The sequence below is a fragment of the Aythya marila genome, assembly GCF_965140915.1.
Source record: "Aythya marila genome assembly, chromosome: 19".
Classification (NCBI taxonomy): domain Eukaryota; kingdom Metazoa; phylum Chordata; class Aves; order Anseriformes; family Anatidae; genus Aythya; species Aythya marila.
In genome coordinates this window covers 11,805,135-11,831,410 of record NC_139060.1, presented here as the reverse complement: position 1 = coordinate 11,831,410, position 26,276 = coordinate 11,805,135, and the positions used below count along the sequence as shown (strand labels likewise).

Below are 26,276 nucleotides of genomic sequence, written 5' to 3'. Positions count from 1 at the left end.
TTATTATATATTCAGCAGCCTTGAAAAGATAACAAACAATGAGGTGACAATTTGTTGATGACTGTTTATCTTCACTTTGTTTACTCAAGATGGTAAAACAAAAACATGAACTGGTAATGAAAAACTAAAAAAGGGGCTTCACAAGTTTGATAAATCTGAAAAAGGAAAAGAGAAAATATATAAAGGTGTATGAATATGATCCTTTATAAATCTACGGTGCACCCAAACCTTTAACACATATGTAGTATTAGTGTCTAGCTTAAAAAGTGTAGAAACAGGAAATGTTTCAGAACAAGTTTCATACATTTAAAACATGTGCTTTACAGGGTAAAAAAGAAAAATTCGGTAGGGTAGCTAATTACCAAGCAGTTTTCAGTTGGCTCTCCTGGACCTACAAACACAGGCTGTTAGCTGTACACAGCACATCACATGGAACACTTTTTTTTTTTTTTTTTTAGGGGGGACACTCAAATTACTTTGTTGTCACTGTTACTATGCTGTTCGTAAGAAACATGACTGAAATGACTGACAGAGGAAATGGTTTCTCTGAAACCTGAAACAAAACAACACTTCCAATTTTGACTGAAGGCAAAAAAAAAACAAAAACAAACAAACACCAAAACAAAACAAAAAAAAACCACCAGTGAATTTTACCTCTGGAGTTGCAGAGGTGACCATCACATTGGCCATGAAGTCATTCCTTTTATACATGCTCTCCCCAGGAAGCCAGAAGTTTCAGCTCAGCCAGCACCGGTAAGACAACATGATAAAAGCAGAATTCCTGTAAAGCAAACACACTTATTTCTAAATGAAAAGATTCCTTAGAAACAATATAAACTTAATTTTATTAATAAACTTAATTTATAATATAAATAGATTGTCTTTTCTGTTTCAGGTAGCAAACGTAAAGGACTGTAAGTATTCATCCAGAAACTGCAGGATACCACAATATACCTTTAGATGAGAAACTGAAGCTATTAACTGACTGAAGAAATGATGCTTCCTCACAATTCTCTGCTCATCACTTTTTTTTTTTATAAATGTATGAAATATTCTCATAATTGGTGATACAGTGTACTGTATGAGAGTAATACAGAAATTATATTTGCAGCTGCTCAGACCTCCACTAATATTTACAGACAGGTGTGCCTGAAAGCATCTTAGTCAAGTCCCAAAGAACAGAACACACCAACATCATCGTCTGTAGTTGGAAGGATGAATCTCAAATATCTTGGCTAATCCAGCAACAACATTGTCTGAAATGAGACTTTTTCAAACTGTCTTAAGCAGACAGGTACATTTCCCAATTAGCTTATGACTTCATATATATCGCCTTAAGCTTCCTTCAGAAACCAAAGACTGGATGGAAAAAACAAGTACGCAGTATCACAAAGAAGCTACCTCTATCTACTTGAAATAAACAATCTGTTCCAGCTAAGTTGCTGCAGAAATACAAAGTGTTTAATGAACATTTAAAACAAAACCATATTCAGTTCTGAATTAACAGCCTTTTGGTCATAATAGTAACATTATTAAATAAAAGAACCAACCAATCTTCAAATAAAGCACAAATAATTACAAGACATGATAGTCCTGAGTATTCAGCAAAGAATCATCTCCCTGATACCAGGAAATCCAACTTCATTTTTTTGATATATTTTAACTACTGTGCTTTAAAGGATACTTGCCATGTAGACAGAGGTGGATGTATGAGTTCATTAATTTAATTAAGTTGCATCTCCATCAGAAAAAACACAACTGGTATATATATAAACAGGCACAACTAAAATGATAGCAACTGATGTGACTACAGACTTTGAATTCAGATTAAAAGTGTACTCAAAAGAATTACACACGAACACTTTTAAATAAAAATCTCTTATCTGATAACAAAAACGGATACTTCCATGCACAACATTCCCTTTGTTCAAAATTTTATGTAAGGGGAAGCGAAAGGAATCACAAGCAACTTTATTTCCAGATCTATGTAGCAAAAAAAAACAACACATAGAATGTGACCATAATGTTGGCTAATTCAGAAATTCCCTTAGGCAGCTTTCTTATGTCACTCAGAGAACTGTCACCAATGGATAAATCAGGCCCGTCCCTCACAGTGGGCCTCTTATCACAATAAAACTTTGCAATTAATTCACTGGTTCCTCCTGAAACAGAAGATGCTGTTTCAAGACGTGCATTCTTTATATTTATATGACATGAAGTAAAAGTCAGCACCAAATTTAAATTCTACTCTTAATCACAGTCAAAATATAGACACTATGTTTAGTGCATTTTGCACTAGCTTATTACTTATTACTAGCTTAATAAGCTAAAGCTACCCTTACATTATTGTCCTAGTGACAGCACAATGGCACAGTACTTGCCAAAGACATTCAGTAAAAAATTCAATACCACATTGCACTCTTATCCTGAAAATTTTGTCAGATATATCATAATGATACATTTGAAGTTTATGTACATTGCATCATGAATGAGAGTTTATACATTCTCAAATCTAAAACTACTTTTACCTTGTAAACAATTTTATAGGTATACATTAACAGATTCTTGGGACTACAATGAAATGGATGATTAACTGAATAAAGGGACAGCAGTAGATGTTTAGAAGCCTTCCCGAAGTTAGTGTTCAACATGATCCATTCCTCATTATATAGAGGAGGTCTCAGCAGAGGATCTGCCCCTCGTTTTGTTATGTAGGTGATGGATGCCTTGCATCATTCAGATCTGAGCACCTAATGGAACCTTAAGTGAAAACTTGTTAAGATGTGTGTGTGTGTGTATATATATATATATATATATATATATATAAAAAGCTAACACTCACAGGACTGTGCAGAAGAGACTGCTGAATTCCAGCACCTGTCCCATCAAAAGAAAGAACTTTTCCCCCAATTTAAATCAGTATGATACCGCAAGGTGAAAGCAAAATGGACTATTTTACTATAACATCTAAATCAGCTGTTAGGGACTGATTAAAATATTAGGGACAGATTAAAATACAGATAACTCTGTAGTCCTGTTTAACTACATGAAGAACTGGTAGTGTTGCATAAAGTTTACACATACTTCAAACATACTGCTAGCAGACAGCTGCTGCGAATGTTTCATACACAGCATGCACACACATACTATGAGCAGTATTATTCATGTATGTTTAAGTATGCACAAAAAAAAAAAGGAACTGCTCACAGAATTACCAAGTCAGCTCAAACACTGATTCACTTCACAATGAGAAAACAGTCATTCCACACAGCATACCCCATGGTAACCACTGCCACAGGCTCCTGTATATGTACCCTTTTAGCAAAATGCATACAAATTACAGTCTGCAGGTACTCAAATATACAACTAGGGCTATCACCACATCTCCCTTCATATCCTTATCCTTTCCTAATATACTTCAATCACACAAACAGGAAAATGCTGGGGAAAAAAAAAAAAGCGCAGACGAGAATAAAAGTAACCCCTTATTTTACTTCATTGAGAAAAGCAAGGTCTTTGCTGCACTTATCACCCTGAAAGGCCTTACAGAACAAACAGCAGCAATTTCTCACACCATTGCATGGACACGTGTGAAATCAATCAATAACTGTGTTTCAGATAACACCAGAATCTCTTCAGTTAAACTAATCAAGAAAAAAAATTCCTTTATCTTGTGTCCTGATAAAATAAACTTGTATCTTGAGCACTAGCAGACTGCAAAGCATTTCTACGTCTGGAGTTGCTTCTGTTAATAGCCCTTAGAGATACTGAGGTGGCAAGCAATTTTTATGATGTAATTTCTTTAAAATGTAGTATTTATATCATGGCCACAAAAATACTTTTGTCTCCTCCTTCTCCGCCTTCCTGACTAGGCTTTCCAGTGTGCGGGGGCTCAAAAATGCTCTGAAAGGGGAAAAGAAAAATCCCATATGTGATCTTGTATCCTGTCCAAGCTCTGTTTTACTGCAAGTTTTTACATTTACTAAACAAGAGACAGAAGCGCTGTAACATCTGAAACCAAAAGCACTAGCATACTTTTGCTTTCAAAATTCAGCACACAGAAAGCCTACTGGGTTAGATACTTACATTTTAAAAAGGAACAAAATTGATTTTTCCACAAATATTTCAAATATAACATAAGCTTTAAAATTACGCTACTTTTGTGTGTGTGTGTGCAGGTTTCTCCAAGATTCGCATCTTGTATGAAAAACAACTCCCACAGCCTTTGTCTTTTGCTGGAGGAAAGTCATAGAGAACAATTGTCTTTGCAAATATAGTAAAAGGTGGGGATTTTATTCTTATGAAATCATCTGGTGATACGAAGCATTTCCACACCCGCTACCACAAATGGTATTACTCTGCAAATTAACAGTGGAGCTACTACTAAGTCTCCTGTAACAAAGGACTGTCAGACTACATGCAAACAGATAGTAAGAACAACTAATACAAAAGATACTCTCCCACACTTGCAATATTTCACTCCAGTGAGATTAAAAAGAAACACTCAAAATTCTGAAAATTATAAAAGGTCCAACAGGTTGGCAATGAAAGTCCCTAAAATAACATAATTTCACTCCATAGCCTTTGCTTCTTAAAAATATTCTTGACTAGTTAATCATTAAAATGATTTATTATATCAACAGTTCTAAAACGAAATGAAAAAGCCCTTTTGTGTTTGTAGGGAAGGTTCACATGTATACTACAGTAGATCTCATTCAGAGATAGTAGCAAAATGGACAAGTCAGGATGCAAATGTACATACCAACAGAGGGTGTCCGCTCTTTGCTGCCAACTTAAACCCATTTACACATGGATTTCTTCTCTTTGAAGCAGAAGTGGAGACAGGGCAAGATCAACTAAATTGAAAAAAAAAATAATCAAAACAAAACACAATAATCCCTATAACCATTACTTTAACAGAATATGCCAAATTTTGTCATGTATGGTACAGGAGCGATGCTCTCTGAAAGCAGAAAGGCTAATTTTACATTGTTTTTAGTGATATGCATGTATTCTACTTACAAAGACCACAAGTTCATCCTTATTACACGAGACAGTCCTTATGGAATCTTAAGCACAGATAGCACTTTTGGCCAATAAGGTCACCGTGCTATAAATTCTAAATGCCAGCAGACTATTCAGGGGAAGTAACTAACCACACTGTTCTCAAGAAGTATGAGAATAACTATGTAAGCAACCATTGAAACCATCGATGACCATTAATCTTACTGATTTTCTTGTTCGAGAAAAAATACTGGTTTAGACAAACTTCTGATAAGACTTGGTACGGCCATTCTGAGCTCCAAACTATAAATGTCTTCACCAATTTCAAACCCTACCTACTTAATAACTTCATTAAGTCATTGTGGTTTTCCCAATATCACTGAATCATGAACTGACAGCTGTAGCATGCTTTTAAGACAATATGCATTGGTATTTTACCAAAAGATGACTTTTTTCTTAAGTTCCAATTAACCACTCAGCTGTTCAGTGAAGACAAAAAGCAGTAGGGCCCCATTTGAGCACTGATAAACTTGGCTGGAACCAACAAGAGTTAACAGTTTTGGTTTATTTAAAAAAAAAGAAAAACATTCAAACACCTATGCCAAACATCAGAAAGGTTAGCTGTCATTGACCACGATAAGGGAATGAAGAAAACTACTGATCTTGCTGGATGTAAAAAGCAAGATCCTTTCAATATACTATTCCACTTTACTGGCAGTTGCCATAACCTATGGACACCTTTACAACATACTACACAGAGCTCTATGTTCACTTCTGATTTATGATCTCTGCACTCATTTTCCTCTTTCTTCATCGCAAAACTATTCCTCCAGATGTTCAACGTTAGAACACTGCTTTCCGTGATGAACAATGAACAAAAGTCATATTCAGATGCTGTGGGCGTAGAGTACAAATGAGAATATGCTACAGTTAACATATTGGAAGATGAAAGTGGGACTGCATTACGAAAACAGGATGAAACAGTAACGTGGTTACACTTGCACCCCTCTGCTTGCTTTCAACCACTGATGTGAACCATACATCACCATTTATGTCACATCTAGTTTCAGACCAGAGGCTTGAAATAGGCAAAAAAAAAAAGCCCCACCTTTTTGTGCTATTGATAAATAAAAAGGGAATTAGCATTAAGTTAATCTAGAACTATGTTCTGCTTATGCTCCAGACCTAGGTATTTTTGTAGCATTTTTTTTTCCTTTTTTTGAAATATACTTTGAAACAGTATGTCCTATCTTTACTTTCCTGAGTGCCCTGTCCAGCCAAATATCAACTTTCAAATATCACTTCTCATTCCCTCACATATGACGTCTGCAAAGTGGAAAGGAAAAAGACTGCATTTCCTATTGTAAAGGCAGAAATGACCCATTTCCTTCAGAAAACAGAAATCTTTTATGTGCCATTCTGAAGCCCTTTCATGGCATAAAATGCATGCATAAACATGTGCATAAGACTTGGGAGAGCTGAGTGGTCTAATAGCCACAATGCTTTATATGCAAAAGCTTTTGTTCTTTTGAAATGATTCAACACAATGCTTTTGGCCATTTTTGTAGCTCTGGTACCAGCTGCACAAGAAGGACATGGATGTATTACATCAGGTCCAGAGGAGGACCAAGAAGATGATCAAGGGGCTGGAGCACCTCTCCTGCAAAGACAGGCTGAGAGGGTTGGAGTTGTTAAGACTGGAGAAGAGAAGGCTCCAGGGAGACCTCACAGCGTCCTTCCAGTACCTAAAGGGGGCCTATAGGAAAGCTGTGGAGGGACTTTGTCAGGGAGTATAGTGACAGAACAAGTAATGGCTTTAAACTAAAAAAAGGGGAGATTTAGATTAGATACTAGGAATAAATTCTTTACTCAGAGGTTGGAGAAGCACTGGAACAGGTTGCCCACAGAGGATGTGGATGCCCCATATCCCTGGAGGTGTTTAAGACCAGGTTAGATGAGGCCCTGAGAAACCTGATCCAGTGGGTGGCATCCTTGCCTATGGCAGGGCGGTTGGAACTAGATGATCTTTGAGGTCCCTTCCAACCCGAGCCATCTAGATCCATTCTATGATTTTGTACAACACAAAAAGTTATAAAATATTCAAATTCTTGGATACAAATAATTGCCTACTAACAGTTTAAGGAAGAAAAGTAAATAGGCAATATATGAACGTTAACACTTCTTAATCTTATGAATAAAATCATCCTAAGTGACAACTGTCTTGTCTACATGTTTTTAGTATCCATTTTATCAGGAAGTTCAAATATATTTCATTATTATTTATGCAACAGTACCACCTATAGATAAAATGTCACAAACAAGTTAGTAGTTTCAAGCACATTCTTTTCTGATAAACTTCTTACTACAGTTAATAGTGAATAATGAAAAGCTAATGGAAATTATGTTTTTAATTCAGCATATAAGATCCTGTGCTGGGCTGTGACAAGATCCAATGAAGATACATCTTTTGAAGGGAAACAGTACTCCAAAGTTTATTTGCAGTGATTTACACCATTCGCTGTTATACTATCAGCACAAGTAAAACAAAAATTGAGCAGTTTTAACAAAGTGCATCCCATACTTAGGGTCATCAGTCCTGTCAGTGTTCAACAGATTGAAAGAGGATTTTAACCAAAAACATATAAACATTAAGGTTCTATGGATTAACTGTATGTTAACCCAGTAATTTAGTTGTCCTGCAACAGTCCAAATCCTGGCTTTCCAAAAGAACTCACCATCATAGCAACCTGAACACAAAAATAAATAAATAAATAAAAGGAATCTGTGGCGACCACTACACCAAAAAGGTAGAGCAGACACTCTGCAAAGTGAATAAAAATATGGTCTTACAGGTTTTTGAAATAACTACAAGATACATTTTTCATTCAAGATCTGTACGTACAATCTCCTCATTAAAATGCACTTCATAAATGCTCCTAAACTGTCTAAATTAAATTTAAAAAATATTAACTATCTCACAGAATCCTTAGCTGGTAAAACCATGAAAGAGCAGGAGGCTGGAAAAGCAGGTTTGAATATGAAATGCTATTTCCATCCTGATTATATCCCATATTTTATTATACCCACAAATAACTGAGTTCACTCAAATGCCTGTTTATTATTTTTACAAATTCATTATTCCATTTTCTCTTCTCCTATCTCTATTTAGCTATTTCTGCCACCATTTCTGCCATTCTGCCGCCTCAAGAAGTAATGTAATTATATGATCAATGCTATCTGTATAAACACACAAAAAAGGCATGGTCAAGTGACATTTAACTAAGTAGAGATAGCATCTGAATACCTAAAGCAATTAAGACAAGAAATATAGTGGAGGTTTCTAATAATTCATAAACAATTCCTGAAGTCTTCACATCAAGCTTGGACTTTAAAAAAAACACAACAACAACAAAAAAAAACACAACCAAAACAACAACAAAAATCCACAGCCATCCCTTAAAATTGATGAAGAATTCAAGGAAATGTTATTGCACACGTACAGTATAGAAGACTTAAGTGATTGTCACTAGCGTCTTCCCTTGTTTTCATCATCATTAATTCAATCCAGAAACATATTAATTAAAGTTTTAATACTGAAAATCAGTGCAAAACCCAGAATCTGCAGTAAACACCTGTATGAAAAGTGAGAACAAGTAATAAATTAACAAAATGAATTTTTAAATTAGTCATAGTACAAAAATAGATTTACTGGAAAATTACAAGGTATCTTAAGTTCACCCTTAGCTTCACTGACTTGACACTCCCACACCACAGTGTTGCAGATTCTCCTCTCCGAGTTAAGTGCTGCATCTGCTCTCATTGTATCAATACAGCACATTAAGGAAAAATAAATCTGTTTGCTCAGGACAAAAGAATGCTTCATTGTTAAAAAAAAAAAAAAAAAAAAAAATCCAACCACAAACAAGAACAAAAAAAAATGATGCCTCCACTCTCAGCAGGAAGGAAACAATTATGGTCAGTTACTGGCATTTGGAACATATTTTCTGCTTCTGTAAAACCCAGCTTTTTGTTTTCATTCAAAAATTTAAAATAATGTCTCTCAACTAAAGCAATAACATCTAGTCAAACATTAAATTGTGTTTAAATTTCTCAGAAAAACTAGTTGAATTATCATACTTAGTACCAGTCTCAAGATTAGAAGACACCTGGGGCAGTCACACTAACATCATTAACGTATTTTGAAGCAGTATATAAACACAATATTACTGTGAGGGACTTGCAAGGACTAGTTGCAATATTTGCCTCAAAAGAACAGCCTCTGCAGTTTGTAAATGTTCTATTAATTATAAGGTGGTTTTTGTGTTCAAATACTAGAAGTCAGCAGGGGTATCTCACGTCTTCTACTCTCAATGGAAAAAAAAAGTTGCATTTCTTAAATTAAGAACTTAAATGTAAACTATCCTCCACCACCACACCCCACAAAAAAAATAATCTAGTATGATTTGCTACTACTTAGAATGCCTCATTCTGTGTCAACCGTAAAAACCTCTAGACTTAGTCTCTCCAAATTTAATTTGTTTTAGAACACTTCAAGGTTTGCAATGTTCCACTAGGCGGCAGTGATTCTTAACTTATTAAAGGCCTGTTTTCAACATATCTTAAATCTTCTGTTTTAGCATATAATCATAACTCAGAAAATCTATGAAAGACATCCACATGTTCTTAAAAAATAAAACCGAAATGGTTCTACTTTTATATGCAATTACTCTGAAAACCTATTTTACATTGTAATTTAGAAAAATTTAAATAAATTGAGAGAAAGTGTCACAAATGGTTAATGTGAAGTCAGGCAGAATACAGTACTATCTGGAAACTATTTTAGTGGAACATTTATATTCCATATGATAGAATCCTATTATTCACTGAACGTGATATAGCATTTACAGGCCACGTAAGTACATACACTATCCAGAGAATGTGCATGAACTTGATAAGAGCTCCACCCTCTCCAAACTGTCTTTCCGGTACAGTAGCAGGTATGTATTAGCAATAGTAGCTCACAAGGCAGTAGTAGATAACGGAGGGGGAAAAAAAAAGCTGCCATCTCCCTAGAGCTACGAAGATATGAAGGTGTGCGTTTGTGGGAAGGAGAGAACAGTGGCACAATAGAGACAAGCCTTGGACCCCAATGAGGTTAAAAGAAAGCATATCTCAAGCTTTTGGTTAAAGAAATCCTTTAACAACTTTATGTCATACTATTAAATTTGAATGCAAGATTAAGGTATCAACTATTGCACTAAATCGAAAACTAATGCAATGCAGATAAAATACAGAAATGTATATCATGGAAATCTAAAGTAATGGGTGCAGGTTTCCAAATACTTTACAGGTACAGGTCTCAAGGCTGATAATTCAGTCACCCAAGATACTTCCCAAGAGCATCCATCTATCAGCATCAGTCATCTCAGGCTTCCTCTACACTTTGACAATAACTCTAGCATAGAGATCTATCCCACACATCTCAAAAGATTGGTTTAAAATTCATTGGTCTGCAAGCAATCCTCATTCCAACAGACGATTGTATGAAGACAATTTACTGAAATACATGTATCAGTTCAAACAAGCTATTGGACAACAGCCTCCAGTCCAGTCTCCTATTGACACTCTGGAAAGAAGGACTGAACTTTCATGGAACAATGGAAGAACACTATATTGCTATTTCAGTGGCCTTTTCCAAAAACATAGTTGGGGTGTTATAACCACTTGCTGTGTGACGTTAAATTACTTTATCTTAATCCAGATTACATGCAGTTCATATTCTGCAGGAGTCACCCTCACAAAAGCAGCTCATGCAGGCTGCATTTTGGTACCTGAAAAAAACAAAATTAACATTTATAACCATACAAACATAGCAACGCTATGTTAACTATTAATTACTTAAGTTAAATGAAATATGACCACAAACAGTGTCTTAGTATTTGCTAAGAAACTGAAAGATTACTAAATAAAATGAGGAAAAAATGGAGCAAGCACTGCTGCTTAATGTGGAAGGGAACAAAGTAAAAAATATTTCTCAGGTTAACAACAGTAACTAAAAAAGCAATAGCTGTACTTCACAAGGAATAAATAATAAATACCAATTTAAGAATCTGATATCATCTTGATCCATATCAAAACAGAGCTGCAATTTTATCTCTAGCAGAAGTCAGTCCTCTCTCAAAAGCTATTATCCTTCAAACACATCTGCTAACTTACGACAAGATATACACTTGAGAGAGTTATACTTCATGTAAGTCTCAATAAAGCTGTCAAAGAAAAAGTACATATCTGCAGTATTACTGTATAATACTATCATGACTCTAGGTTCTTTTCTCAACAGAAGAGAGCTGATAGACACTTCCATAAACTCTGGTATCAGAGATGAAAATAGGAAAATACCTACTTTAATCACAGTTGCATACTTACAGCAGAGTAAGTTAGCGCTGCACCCACTCAACCCATTTTGCTGCACATCTCCATCAAACCATTGTTCAGACTGGCTCTTGCTATTGAGATGATTTATCTCTTGTTTAAAAGCATGACATTCCTACAAATAACCAGAAACAGAATTATGGTGACATTTATTATATAACTCAGTTCTTCCCAAACTCTGCATTTCTTACCTGTAACACGCGCTTGGGTATTTTTATTCTTGGCTCTCCCTCCCAGTTGTAAATTGCTTTGATTGCTAATTTCCCATTCCACCTTGACTAGTATGTGACAACTTCCAAAACTTAAAAAAAAAAAAAAAAAAAAAAAAAGTATTCAACAAATAATACATCACTTAGGAAAGAGCAACATATGAAGAATTTTATAACTATTCTCCAAATAGTACCTGTAGTATTACTGTATACTCCAAAGATTACCTGTAACTCTTTCTCACATGGTCAGTCAGTACAACTTTTGAGTTGATATCGGTGCAGTTATTGGTAAATGCTACTCATTCTCACTTTGGATTCCTCAAGACTTAACTAAACATAGCAGAATGGACACAAACCCAAATACAATATTTCTTTATATCGGCAAATTAAGCTCAGCTCTTCCATTAGAACAAGTCCACCACCAAACCTGAGAAAATGCTGTTTAGGTGGCTTGCCTTAGTGACATTTAGACCATGTCACCCTTTCCTTTTCTCCTCTTTTGCCTTATACTAACTTTTATAATAGGTAGTATTTCACAGAATCACAGTATTTCTTAGGTTGGAAGAGACCTCAAGATCATCAAGTCCAACCTCTGACCTAACACTAACAGTCCCCACTAAACCATATCCCTAAGCTCTATATCTAAATGTCTTTAAGACAACTAAACATCAAATTAGAACAAAATCATCTCAAAGATAGGCCATTTTCAACGGGAAACTGAAAATTCCACTAAAGCCCATGTGGCATTGCTAATATTAACAAAAGCCATTGAAAATCAGATAGTGTTAGTAACACTGTGCCTCTACTAAAGTCTCTACACTCTTCCTACTGTTAAGGAGCCTCCATTTACAAAAATGTTTATCTTCTAGCATTTAAATTCCTGCTGGTATCGAAGAAAGCTATTCTCTGCTTAAGAAGTTCCCTTCATACACTCAAAAATCATCCATACTGCAAATACACATACAGTAGGGGCTCCCTGCCAGATCAAAAGATCCTGGTTCACACAAGAGTGACTCATTTGCACCTTGTCATTTTCAGTCTCCGTTTAAGTATTTCAGGTAAAATTATAGATGTAACATACATTCACATCCCAACTCAACTTCGTCAATCAAACTCAACTCCTGGCAGTTAAGGTGGTTTTCTTTGCTTGTTTTTGGGGGGCACACCCTATTCTGTCTGCTTCTTTCACTCTGAATGTCGTTGAAGACTAACTTTCCCAGTAAAATTTCTATATATCTGAAAAAACTCTCTGCAAACTCAGCCTCCAGTGTGCTTGAACTTTTTAACTACAGAGCATTAATTGTTCCTGTTTCTCCAACCTTCACCATATTGTTAATAGTCAAAGGTCATTTGCTATTGAAAGTACAGAAAACAGGCAGACTGAAAGAATTTATCACTTATCGATACACATGACACTTTATATCAGCAAACAGATGTCTATGAAAGCATTATGGATGAACAAGGAAGAAGAAAATCTTGGAAAAAAAAAAAAAAAGCATCAATATCATCAGAATCAATCATCAGAATCTTGCATTTAAAGGAGACCTCTGCACCTTCTTTTAATTTTGAGGCCAATGCTAGTTCAAGCTGAAGCATGTCTCACACAACCAAACCAATAAAATTCATTTTGAAAATAATCTGGATATTCACTGTACTTGATAAAAAGTATGTAGACAAAGAAAACATTTAGCACTAATTATATGAAAGAATGACAGAAATTAAAAAACAATAATAAACCCAAACCATGTCTTAGACAACTGTACAATACTCCAGATTCCTTACATTTCGTATTACTTTCTAAAGGAAGTATTAAAGCTTCCATATTCTCAATTCTTTTGATGTCACATGATACCCTTAAGAGGGTATCTAAGTATTTTAGGGAAACTTACATAAGACAGGAAAATGCCTTCTTATCCAAACATGAGAAAAATACACATTTTTAATACTTAGTTTATTTTCTTAATTAAAAATACTTGTACTTACTTAAGAGAGGAGATACTAATGCATATCTATTTCTGACTGCTTATAAATAGATGCAGTCATAAAAGAAAGTCACTGAAAGTAGCATATTTTAACTAAACTACCTAAGCAGTCTTTTCTTTGGCAAAGGATCAGCTATGCTTTGCTAAAACAAAAACAAAGTCTACATTCACATAACAGTTGCAGGTTTTTCTACTCAACATTTAAAATCTGAAAACATTGGTATACAAAATACCTAAGCCTTTATGCTATTCATTTTCCATCACTTGAAGATGATATTTTATAAGATAAAGATACTACAGTAATTCTAAACCAATCATTAGTCTATTGAAGTAAGTGAATTTTCTGGAAAGCCATCCTGAAGCAGTTTCAGAAAAAGTTCAATAGAAGACTACCTAGCATAATTGTTCAGGAAACTGAATATGTATGACAGACAAAAAGGTCAACTGAAAGTTAGGCTTTCAATGACAAAAAATAAGAAAATATGACAGTTCAGATGCAAGAGGACAAGGTTAACAAACCTATTTCTGTCAGCCTAAGAGGACAAAGTTAAGGACTAACCTCATTGCTGGCTTTAACTGGCTAAAGAGAAATTATTGGGGAGATGGAACCAGACTTCTCCAAAGCAAGTGATGAAATGATAAGAGGCAACAGAGAAGTCAGAGCAAAGTGAATTCCAATTACACATAAGGATAAAATATATTCACAATGAAAACGCTTATGCACTGGAACAAGCAAGGTTACCTGGAGAGGTTACAGAAACACAAAATTCAAAGCAACCGGTAACCCAACCCTGCTTTGAGCATGGATCTGGACCAGATTATTTCTGGAGGTCCCTCCCAACTTGCATTATTCTACAACTGCACTAATTCCTTATTCTAAGAGATGCCCAAGCTAGAGACTGTGAATACCTAAGCATACTGTTCTATATCCCACTTAAAGTTTGCATGGGTATTACATATCACTGACATGCCTAACCTCCCTTTTCACAGGAATTTAAGCCATAAGAGATCACTACAATCACTTAAACTGATCTGTAGATTTTAATGACAGGTCTTTAAGTTTCATTCAGTTGTTTGTGAATTAACCTTAATAATTTATCTACGAATGAACACAGGATGTTTTTACTAGCAGGGAACAGATAGATCTGAAGTCCCCAGTCTTCTTGCTCCATAAATACATCCTAATTTCTTATTTAAAGTCTTTTGTCTTCAGTATCATTTGTTTATTTCCTGAACATAATAGCATCTGTAACATGAAAAACCAACCATCTTTGCATCACAGCTTCCAAACTTCACATGGGTTCATAGGTAGAAGGTACGGAAAAGCAGAAGAATGAAAACATGTAGCATTACTTTCCCAAAATATTTTTCCTGTCAATCATTGTTTGCAGTTCAGGGACTTCAAGTCACAGATAAAAATTTTTTCACTTTATGATTTCTCTAGACTTCTCTCTTATAAATTTATCTAGTTGCCTCACAAATCTACATCAAGTTGGAGCACCTACAACATCCTCTGATGAGAAGCCCTGCAGCTTAATTTGCGAGAATATTAATGTTTTTGTGAAAAAACTTTGCTCTTGAAGCTGGCTTTTTTTAGTCTTATTTTATGTCCTCTGGTTCTTGCATTAAAGATAATTCAAAAACAGACAAAAAAACAATCTTGCCTGTTCACCTTCACAATTCGTAATGTTATAAAGATACTATACTCTCTTCGCAGACAAATCTTGCAGGCTGAGGCCTCCCAGGCAGCTTACAGTTTAGTCATAAGTAGATCACATCCTTCACTTCATCCCCACTGCCCCATTCTGTAGCTTTGCTAATTTCGTAACACCATTTCCAGGACTGGGATAGAAGAACAACACACACCCTTCAAGATATGTACCTACCTAATACTTGTTCTCTAACATTCTCCCAGTACTAACACTTCTTTGGATCACTTAGATGTTCTCACAGATCTCTTTTGCTCACCTTGAAGAGGCCGATTGCAGCAAACATTTCTCTTTTGTTCCAGACATTTCTTGTCCTCCATTTAATCAATTTGGAGGATCTTGCTCTTAAAGGCTCTCATCACAAACTCCTAAAATATTTTTACTGCTAATTTTGGGGCATTCAAAACTTTTACCTCCCTTTTCAAAACAAGAATCTCAGAATTGTACATTATAATTCAGCACCGATTTCACCAATACGTTTTAGAGCTTGAAATCTTCTTCTGCTTACTTCATCCTTATCTGTTTATTTAGACACAGTATTAATCCTTTTTTTCCTCTAACATTGGACCTAGAGTTCATATTGAGTTGCTTACCTATTTTGACTGCCTGCATCTTTCACTGAATGACTGTTCCTCAAAATATATTCCCTTGTGTCTAAATGAAGCCTACACTTCCTCTTCTTTGATATAAAAACATTTGTCCTTAACACAAACTTTATTTGAATACCTAGCATACTACAGCATAGGCCACTTCCCTCTGTTCTGTCATAACTGCTCACCATTTTACAAAGTCATTTACAAGTGTTAACCATAGCATTCACAAATTTATTGTCAGATTACTGATGAAATTATGCACTGTGCCCTATAGATGTGTTATTAAGTACTTTTTCCATCAGCAGCTAGTAGAAATGTATCTTCCATATAGTAAACCATCCGTTTATTGCATTTCTTGCTAAAAGAATACTTTTCTTTTTTAAGAAAGTTGGAGTATCATGCAGTACTAGACCGCTTGACTGATTACCTGAACATTTATAGCTACCTAGTTACCCCAGTCAAGTCAACCTACAATTGCATACAAGAACAAAGCCTTGGTTAGCAAGACAATTTTTTCACAGAACTTTGTTGCCTGACTACCCCAATACCGTCCTTCAATCTATTATTAAATAAACCCCAGCCTATTTTTCCCATTATTTTGTTTGATATTGGTAACAAAGATAATATTAAAAGAATGAGCCTGAGAGAGCACTTGTCTTTTATTAGCTCAACACTGGAACTCTCAGTCTTCGAAATCAGGACCAGCAGGCCAGAAATCTCAACTGTAGCCAGCAATTTCAGAAGAACTTTGAAACATTGTTCTCAAAGACTTTTAAATAGCATCCTCAGGAGACACTGTCCAACATTTATTAGACTGCAAAATATTTTACCAGTCTGATCTGATACAGCACCTTGTTTATTACCTGTAAAGTATATATTTTTAAACATACAGACGTTAATGATTTTCCCAAATTCACCTATCAACCAACACATTACTAGGCTTCCTCCCTCCTTCCTACAGAATCAGTACCAATTCTTCCTTGCTGTCCTCAGCTCTAATAAGTACAACAGACTCCAGAATATTTTCTTTACATTTTGATCTATGGTACTTCATAAATTCCATTTATACAGATTGCTATGTAGTTCCCCTAGTCCCATTTTTATACTTTCCTTTTCACTTCTAAATGATGCCGTCATTTTGTAACTAAGTCAGGATGAGCTGCTGATGAGAAGTGTCATTTTTTTTGACAGTTTCATATGAACTGAATACATAATTTTTAAATCTGACACTCCCTGTTGAACTTTTTTTCCCCATTCCAAATAGGCTAGCTTTCTAATTTTGATGACAAATTGGAGCAAAATGCTGTGCAATAAAAGCTTTCAATGTAGAAATGTTGTTGAAAAATGATGTTTAATTAAAAACAAAACTTTTTTTGGCAGTTGAAAAAGAGGACCTTTAGCTACTCTTTAGGAAAAGTCTCTTTAGCCAAAGAGACCAGAAAAAAACAAAACAACGCAGTTCAACTTCAGCATTGGTAGCTGCAGAAAACACTAGATAAGATAGAAAATATAACAAGTGTAGTCAGTAACAGATTTTTAAAGAGTAAGTTCTGTAGTCTCTTAGTCTGACAAAGGCTGTGCTTCCTATGCAAGTTTGTCTAAAGGTATTTAAATTTGAATGGAAGATAAAGGACAATGAAAAATAGAAATAATATCTTCCACTTTTCAAGGCCCTCATTAGTAACAGTTTTAAATACATTTTCATATCCACATATACATTTTGATTATAAAGAACACTAAGAACCTGAAAATTAAGTTTACATGGACAGAAAGCAAAGCTCATAACTACCACCCACGTGATTTCTATATATCTCCGCTTTACTACACCTAAGGTAAATAAACAGGAAACCAAATAAGATAGCTTCATTAAAATAAAAGTTTCCTAATATCTGTTCTTCTAAAGTGGTGCTAGCATGCGGGATGGAAAACACACAGGCAGTGAACAAAAAAGTGCACACCATTCTGTCCTTACTACACACACTTTCAATCCTTACACGCAAAGGATAATTGCTAGGTACAACATGAGCATTCAGTATGAAAACAAACCGGAATTTAAAAGCTTTTGTTGGACACAGATTTCTAGTTCAACTATAAAGTCTTTAAAGCAAGGAATATCTTTCCATGCAGAAAGATGTACCAATAGACTTTATTTTTCACAACTGTGTTCCATTTCTATGTACATTTAGAACTACAGACAAAAGACATGCTACAGTTCTACAGATGAGAATTTCAACAAGTTTTCTCCACCACATGCCAGAACCTTAGACACTTTCAAGCCTGCTGAAGCCAGACTAAAAAAATATTTATCTGATCTGAAAAGAGATCTCAGCCATTCAAGGTTCCTTAAAAGTATTGAACAACATCACACATGCAACATGAAAATAGCTTTCAAGTTTATTCCTGAAGTCCATTGGATGATGAGCTAACAAGGTTTACGTCTGCACCCCCATTATCCTCTTCAAGATAAATATACAGCTGAGAAGTCCACTCGCATCCTCTACCCAGTCTTGAAAAGCACGGTACCCTCCGGATCCCCAGACCCAGAAGTAACTACCTACCTCATCTCATCTAGGCTTGTAAGCAAGCCTTGGAAACCCAACTAATTCGTAGGCTATCTGCGCAGATACGGCACAAAGACAACGACTGCTCCCACGGCCAAGATGTACGAGGCATGCGGTAGGCCAGCTGTGCCCGCTGCATGGAAGCGGAGGGGGGGAACCGGGACAGGCGACGTACAGCAGACGTGACAGCATAAGCACCGCTGCGGGCTACACCGCCCCAGCACCGCAACGGTACGAGGGCCCCTGGGCACCGCCTGAGAGCGCGGGGCTACGGCACTCGGAGGCTCTGAGGGTCCGGCGAAGCTCGAGCCCCGAACCGGGGAGGCGCCCGCGAGGAAGGGTCCCGCAGCAGGGGGCGAGGTAGCGGCGCGCTGCCCCCCCGCTCGCACACCTGCCCGCGCCCCGCGCCGCCCCTTCGGAGCCCTGGGCAGCAGCGGCCTCCCGCAGGCGGCGAGCCCCGGGAGGGTGGGCGCCCGGCCCGGCCCGGCTCCGCAGAGCTCCGCCCGCTGCACGCGCCTGAGGCGGGGTTGGCAGCAGCGGGCGGGGGGCGGCGGGGCAGGGAGAGTGCGGCTGCCCCGCGCCAGCGAGAAGGGCCCGGCAGCGCCTCACCTGCCCCGGAAAGGGATGCGGGGCCCGGCGGCGGCTCACCTGTCCCGAATACGGCTGCCCCGGGCGTCGCCCAAGAGCCTTCGCGGCGACAGAGACCCCGCCGACAGGGAGGCTCCCGCAGCACCGCCCCCGGACCGATCCCCCCGCCCGCCTCAGCCGCCGAGGACGAGGCCCAGGCCGGCCAAGGGGGGGGACCGAGCGGAGGGGACGGGGCGCGCCGGACTGACAGACCCGCCGGCCAACCGCTGCTCCGCACGGGAGCGCTCAGCCAATCGGCGCTGCGTGGGGCGGGCGCGCGCGAGCAAGCAGCCAGTGCGCAGGAGCCACCGCCGGCTGCAGGTGCGCGGTACCGCGCTGCCCTTGGCGGCCGCGGGGTGCGTCCAGCCGGGGCCGTGGTCCTGGCGGTACGGAGCGCCGCCAGGCCCGGCCTGGTCCCCCGCGGCGGGGTCTTTGCGTGGTCCGCAGCGCCCCGGGACGACTCGGGCTGCGGGGTCGCGGTCAGCGTGGCAGGGTGCCTGGGCCTCCCGTCGGCGGCACGGACCCAGCGTGCCGCAGCCCGTGCTCTTTGCGAGGCCCGCGCTGTCCCCGCTGAAGGCTGCCTGCGCGCCCTCAGTTCCTGGGCTCGCCTCTCTTCCCGTGCTCACGGGGGCAGAACAGCGCAGTCGCTGCTCAGAGAAGAGGAATTTGTCACCTTTATCCACTCATCACCTGTTGCGCTCAACTTTCCCAATATAGCAAAGAATACCTCAGAAGTCACAAGCCAGACGTTGAGTGCACATATGCAAAATAGTACTGGAAACACCTGAAAAAGGACAGTAATGTGTTCTTCCAAGGCAAACAAATAGGGCTTTTTATGCTTCCCGGGGTATGTTTGAAAGAGAACTTTTCTACCAAATTATGTATTTAAGTGGGTAAAAAAAAAATAAAAAATTGCTCTTTGGACTGGTAGCTATATACCAATTTATAAACTCCCTGCTAATGGGGAACTTGTGTAGGATTTGCTGCTCCAGTTGGATGCATGTAAGTGCTCAGGGCCAAATGAGATTCATCTCAGAGTTCTCAAAGAGCTGGCTGATGTCATCCTGAGACCTCTCTCAATTATTTTTAAATGCTCCAGAGAATCTGGAGAGGTCCCAGTAAAATGGAATCTGTCAAATGTTGTCGTGGTTTTCAAGAAGAAAGAATACTCTAGCAATTATAGGCCTGACAGTCTCATTTCAGTGCCTGGTAAATTTATGGAGATTACTGTGAGAGTTATTGAAAAACACCTGAAAGACAACACAGTCATTGGTCAGAGCCAACATGGGTTCGCAATGGGAAAGTCCTGTTTGATAAGCTTAATTTCCTTTTCTAATGTGGTTACCCATCTTGTTGACCAAGGTAGGCCAGTAGGTATGATTTTTTAGGGTTTTAGCAAAGCTTTTAACACCGTCTCTCAGTATCCTTCTGGACAAAGTGTCCAGCACACAATTAGACAAGCACATGATACAATAGGTGGCTGGGGGGTTGGGCTCAAAGGGCTCTAGTAAACGAGGTTAACGTCAGTCACAAGTGGGGCTCTGCAGGGCTCCATTTTGGGTCTGGTTCTTTGCAACATTTTTATAAACGATCTGGACACATGAGTTGAACGTATGCTAAGTGTGCAGATGATACTAAATTGAGGAACTGTTGACTCCCTTGTGAGTAGGCAGGCCTTGCAGAAATACCTTGATTGCTGGGCAATCACCAAGATTTAACAAGACAAAGTGCTGGATTCTGCACCTGGGACAGGGCAACCCTGGCTGTACATACAGACTGGTGGATGAGAGGCTGGAGAGCAGCCTTGCAGAGAGGAATCTGGGGCTTCTGATTGACAGCAATTAACATGAGCCAGCAGTGTGCCCTGGCAACCGAAAGGGCCAAACACATCCTGGGGTGCATCAAGCACAGCATCACTACATAGTTGAGGGGAGTGATCGCCCTGCTCTGCTCTTTGAGCACTGTGTTCAGTTTTGGGCATCACAGTATAAGGACTTAAAACTGTTAAAGAATATCCAAAGGAGGGCACTAAAGATTCTGAAATGCCTGTAGGGCAAGATGTATGAGAAGCAGCTGAAGTCACTTGATTTGTTCAGCTGAGAGAAGAGGAGCCTGAGGGGAGTCCTCAAGGCATCCTGCAGCTTCTTCATGAGGGGAGTGGAGGGGCAGGCACTGAGCTCTTCTCTGGTGACAGCAACAGGACTCAAGGAAACAGCGTGAAGCTGGGACAGGGGAGGTTCAGGTTGGGTATTATGGCAAGACTCTTCATCAAGGAGGTGGTTGGGCATTGAAACAGGATCCTCAGGAAAGTGGTTACTGCACTGAGCCTGGTGGAGGTCAAGGGTTTGGACAACACGCTCAGACATAGGGTCTGATTTTTAGTTACTCCTGAATGGAGCCAGGATTTGGACTGATCTTTGCATGTCCCTTCAAACTCACTATCTTGTTGTGTTCATGCAGGATTGGTTTCTAGTTCATCAGACTGAAGTTCATCTCACAGAGCATGAGAGAACGCAAACTAAATGAGGTTACTTAGGATAAAGTTTTGACACTGCATTATGTGAAGAATATAGTGCAAAGTTGTTGTCTTTCCAATCTCCTAGTTACTAAAGGTCTTCAATAATTGTTTATCAGGAGGTGAACAACTAGTGTAAGACTATTAAATCCAGAACACATTAGAGATCTTCAAACATCCCAGTTACACATGCAAGAACTTTATTTCTGAAGCAGATGGATTCATTTTGAGAATAAGCTAATAATAATAATAATAAAAACTTTAAACATAAATTTGGTATCTCCCTGGGAATACTGATGCTCACAACTCCAACATGCAAACCAAAGCCAAATTCACTTCATAGAAAGTTATTTTATTACTTTTTTTTTTTTTATCCTTTTTTTTTTTTTGCCTCCCTTTGAATTGCTGGAGAGTTATTTCATATGAATCTCCAGTCATTTCATAGGCATTGACTATTCTTCACTTAGTTTGTCCTATAGGTACTACTAAGCTACATATACTTTCCTCTAAAATTTCTGGCCAGCTTTTGAAAATTTCTAAGGAGGGAGATTCCACAACCACTTCAGGCAACCTGTGCCAATGCTCTGTCACCCACACAGTAAAGAAGTACTTCCCAAAACGTTTGTGAGCTACAGTCCTCTACAGAAGAGAGAGAGAGGGAGAGAAAAAAAAAAAAAAAAAAAAAAAAAAAAAAAAGTAAATCTCCTTCTTGTATTTCTGCAAGAGTTCAGAAAACAAACAAACCAAAACAAACTGCAAGGTAGTTAGTTCTTAGCCTAATAATTACATCAGTGTTTCCAATCTGGTGCTTAAACTACTGCAAAGTGATAGTCCACTACCTAAATAGTCTTTTGCATTACAATACACTCTCTGAAATCCTGAATACAAACGCTGCCCTGCTAAGAATGGAATTACTCAGCAACTGCCTGTGTTGAGGACAACATAAGTGAAGACTGAAAACTTTTTTAGTTCCTGTTTCAGGTTGCTGCTATGTACTGCACCCTACATTATTCTTCCATACCATGTGTATTTAAAAAAAATAGCCAGCACCCTCTGGTGGGAAAAAATGCATAGACAAGATTTAGAGCTGTACTGTACTGAGTTCTTTGAAAAGGCTAACAAACTGCATGGAAGCATAATGTCACTTTAAAGACTGCCATTAGTCATATCATTTCCCAAAGTTTTAGTGAAAAGTTTGTCTATAATTTAATGCATTGAATATCTAATTTAAACTTTTCCTAAATCCATGCACAATACAATTGGAATATACTATTTCATATATGTAGCAAAATGTAGTGTCTGTGGCATCTATTTTTCCTGCATGACTATTGCTGCGAGAAAATAAATTCTTTAAAATGTCACGGTCATAGCTTATTCTGGCTTTCCCTCAAGCTCTCTTCAGGAAGTTTGCATTGATGAAAGTTTAAATGGAGTGTGTCTGCATGTAAACAAAGATCAGTTGAACAGATTCTTATTTAAAAACAAACAAACAAACAAACAAAAAAACTAAGCCAATTTTTCTACTTAGCCTTTTTAATGTAACTTCTTCATGCAATTTTTGTCTTCTTTCTCTTGATTTGCTCAAAGTGGTTTTACAGGACCTCTTAAACAAGTATTCAGTCTCAGAGTCTTTTTTTCCTTGTTACAGAATTCAGATGTGCAAGCCAATACAAGGAAAGTTTACTTATTTCAGAACATTATAATATTGATAACCATCAAAATGCATCAAACACTTGCACTGGGCAAAGAAGTATGAATTGACACTGAAATTGTCAATAATTAATTTCAGAGTTAACGTTCCATTCAGGGTAACAGAACTGTCTCTCTCTTAGAGGGTTTTCAGAGAATCTGTCAGAATTTCTACTGTTGATTTTTAATATTACCACCTTCTATTTATCCCATCCTCATATAAGGCTTTGTATGGGAATGGCCACATCTTTACTTCTGGTGACTCTGCTACACAAGTGGTAACTTCCAGCAAGAGTTGCATAGCAGTGCTAATCAACAGTGCCAATCAACATTCTGTACTTCTTTATATTACAAGAACATCTTTATATAAAACTTGGAGTAAAAGATGGTGGGTACCCACAAAACAAAATATGAGTCCCTGATTACAGTATTTATTCTATTGAAACTGCAGGCAGTTTAGGGAAGCATGATACACTATGCACAAAGTAGTTCTGAATAGTGCAGGTTCAGGGTTATTTTGGATCAAGAAGTTGTTTGCTATTTAAGCGATGAAGCATTAAGTAGTTTCAATAACTGTACTTTTTTGTGTGCATTTGTCTGTCAACATTGGTTGAAATTGATTTAGAGCATACCTTTTTCAAGCTATACAAAATTAGTGCTTTGGAAACATGTTACTTTGTCTTATGCTTTTTTTTTTTTTTTTTTTTTGATCTCTCTGCTTAAGTAGCCTAATGTACTCTCCCAGTTATTAGGGGCAAACTCTAAATGAGCAGGTTAAGTTGAAATTTAACCATACATACTGTACTATGGCACTGTAATTATTGTCATGGCTTGCAACTTCAAACAAATCTGAAGTACCCAAGGTCAATGGTGTACCCCTAGATAAAACTAGATGAAGGTGAAATCCTATGTAACAAAAACACAGCATAAGGTTATCTAGAAAACAGAGAGTTAGAGAAAAAACAGAATAATGTCCAAGTGTTAAAAGTCCCAAATTATCAGAACCATTCTATTAAACCAACAGATATTTTAAATCTTAAAGTCATCTGATACACCATGATAATTTCTCTTATTTCCACATCTGTGTGTGTTGCTAACAAATAAGGGTTCCTTTGTCTGTAGCTAGTTTACACAGAAAACTGACCTATGCCATCTGATTTATCGTGCCATGGCAGTGCATATGGTGTTTCAAAGCTCCATACCGTCCTCGTAAGTCTTCTGTTACTCTAAATGGAAGATCTTCCCCAATGCTATTTTTACGCATAATGCCAGAACTTAATGGTGTTTGGCAGAAAGTGAGCTCTCTTTTGACCACTCAGCATTATTAGCTCCTACAGATATAGTTCTTATGTAACTAGAAAAAAAGCTGTTTGCACAGTGAACTTACAGGTATGAACCTCCATAAAAGCACCACCTTTCTCTAATGCCCTTGACCAAACTCCACTACATTCAGAGACAAATGATCAGGACTAGTAGCTTATCACTACCCATACTGGCATATTTGCATTTCACTAATGATACTATTTGGTGCTGTTCAAAGTAATACATTAAAAAAAAAAAAAAGTAAAAAAGCCATTTAAAGGTTTTATTACATTGTTACTTTTATAATTCACAGTATTACGTGTGCTATAGGGCATGCTATCCAAATGCTGTTGCACACATTATGCATGTATGTTACTGATTGTGCAAAGACATACATCACATTCTTACTGAAAATCACATTTCCATAAGTTAGGTGCATTAAGTTCTGTGGACACAGCTTTGCCATGACTTATTTCTAACTCCCTATGGCTACTTGACAAGATGAAACAATTCACCATCTTAAAAAAAAAAAAAAAAAAGTGGGTGTAAGACTTTACTAAAGCTAGTAAGTACGTTAGGTTCGGTTTCTCTCCTCTCCTCCCTCACATAAAAGCAATGCTACATTTCTTCTATTCTGAAGTCATGTCTTGTGTACTCTACTCTGCATTACTTGAGTTTTCAGTAATGAAACATATTTTTTTTTTTTTTTAGAATAGTTATTCATTCTGGGTGTGCCTGTAACATACAAGACCAAAAAAAACATCCCCCCCAAAATTCAGAGCCAGTCAAGATTCCTCAGCTGCATTAAGACAATATAAACACATCCTTTGCTGCCAGATTGTTTAAAAATTGCTTAAATTTCATTCAGGTTTATTATAGAACAAAATCTTTGCTAGCATACATCTCAAACACAATGAAAAGTTGTGAACAACACTAGTAAAATTTAAACCAACTTTAATAGTATCATCTGCCTTTCTGCAAGATTCTACTTGTCCCATAGAGGATGAGTCTATCTCAGCAAATCAGTGACAGTATACACTTTGTTTAGGATGCATTAACTCCTCCTAGAAGTTGCTTGTCACAAAGGCACTTAAAGAGCCAGCTGCCATGAAACAAGCTAGCGCCCTGCAAGCTGAAAATAGCTAAGTATTTGCTGGATACTCATGTTAAATTCAAGCTCGTGGGCTAGGATATGTATCCTACATTTGGTGAGAATAGTATTAGTTCTACTGTTACATACGGCATAACAAAATGCTGCTCTGGAAATGAAATATACCTCCCTGCCCAACTGACTTACCTCTGTCTTGGTGTTGGGCAGATTGCCAGTCCATTTTTTTTCCCCTGTTGTTCTTGTTCTGCTTTGAGGGTTGGACAGTTTTGGAGCACAATACTGAAATGATCATTTGTTCAGAACTAAACGTGATGCTGGTGAAAAAGAGAAACTTAAAGAGTAGAAATGCTTTTTGATTTCTAGTAGGTATATAAGTATTAAACCACAACATTTTGTAGCTGCGTTTCCTGAAGTCCACTGCTAATTAAATATCTAATTGCACACACTGACACCATAGGTTTGCTCTAGAAGCATTTTAATTTACAAACAGCAATTCCCATTGACTTTATACCATAAAAAAAGCAATTTACAAGCAAGAAACA

General features: G+C 37.8%; 1 protein-coding gene across 11 annotated transcripts in view; it reads right to left on the bottom strand.

Moving 5' to 3' along the window:
* The window catches only part of RALGPS1 (Ral GEF with PH domain and SH3 binding motif 1), a 118,409-nt gene extending 92,421 nt beyond the window's left edge, over window positions 1-25,988 (bottom strand). For 2 of the 11 annotated variants that reach the window (XR_014318811.1, XM_082775556.1), the window contains exons 1-6: window positions 19,139-19,837; window positions 11,628-11,737; window positions 11,431-11,551; window positions 8,505-10,835; window positions 4,763-4,856; window positions 655-781 (exon numbers count right to left, since the gene is read on the bottom strand). Coding sequence is in view for 9 of the 11 variants with exons in the window: in XM_082775556.1 (XP_082631682.1) it covers window positions 655-711 (57 nt within the window). In the remaining 2 variants the exon portion in view is untranslated. Of the gene's footprint in view, window positions 1-654; window positions 782-4,762; window positions 4,857-8,504; window positions 10,836-11,430; window positions 11,552-11,627; window positions 11,738-18,487; window positions 18,744-19,138; window positions 19,845-25,920 lie in introns of those variants that run through there. The other 9 variants (XM_082775551.1, XR_014318810.1, XM_082775552.1 and 6 more) reach the window with 9 other exon arrangements.
* Between the last annotated feature and the right edge of the window lie 288 nt (window positions 25,989-26,276).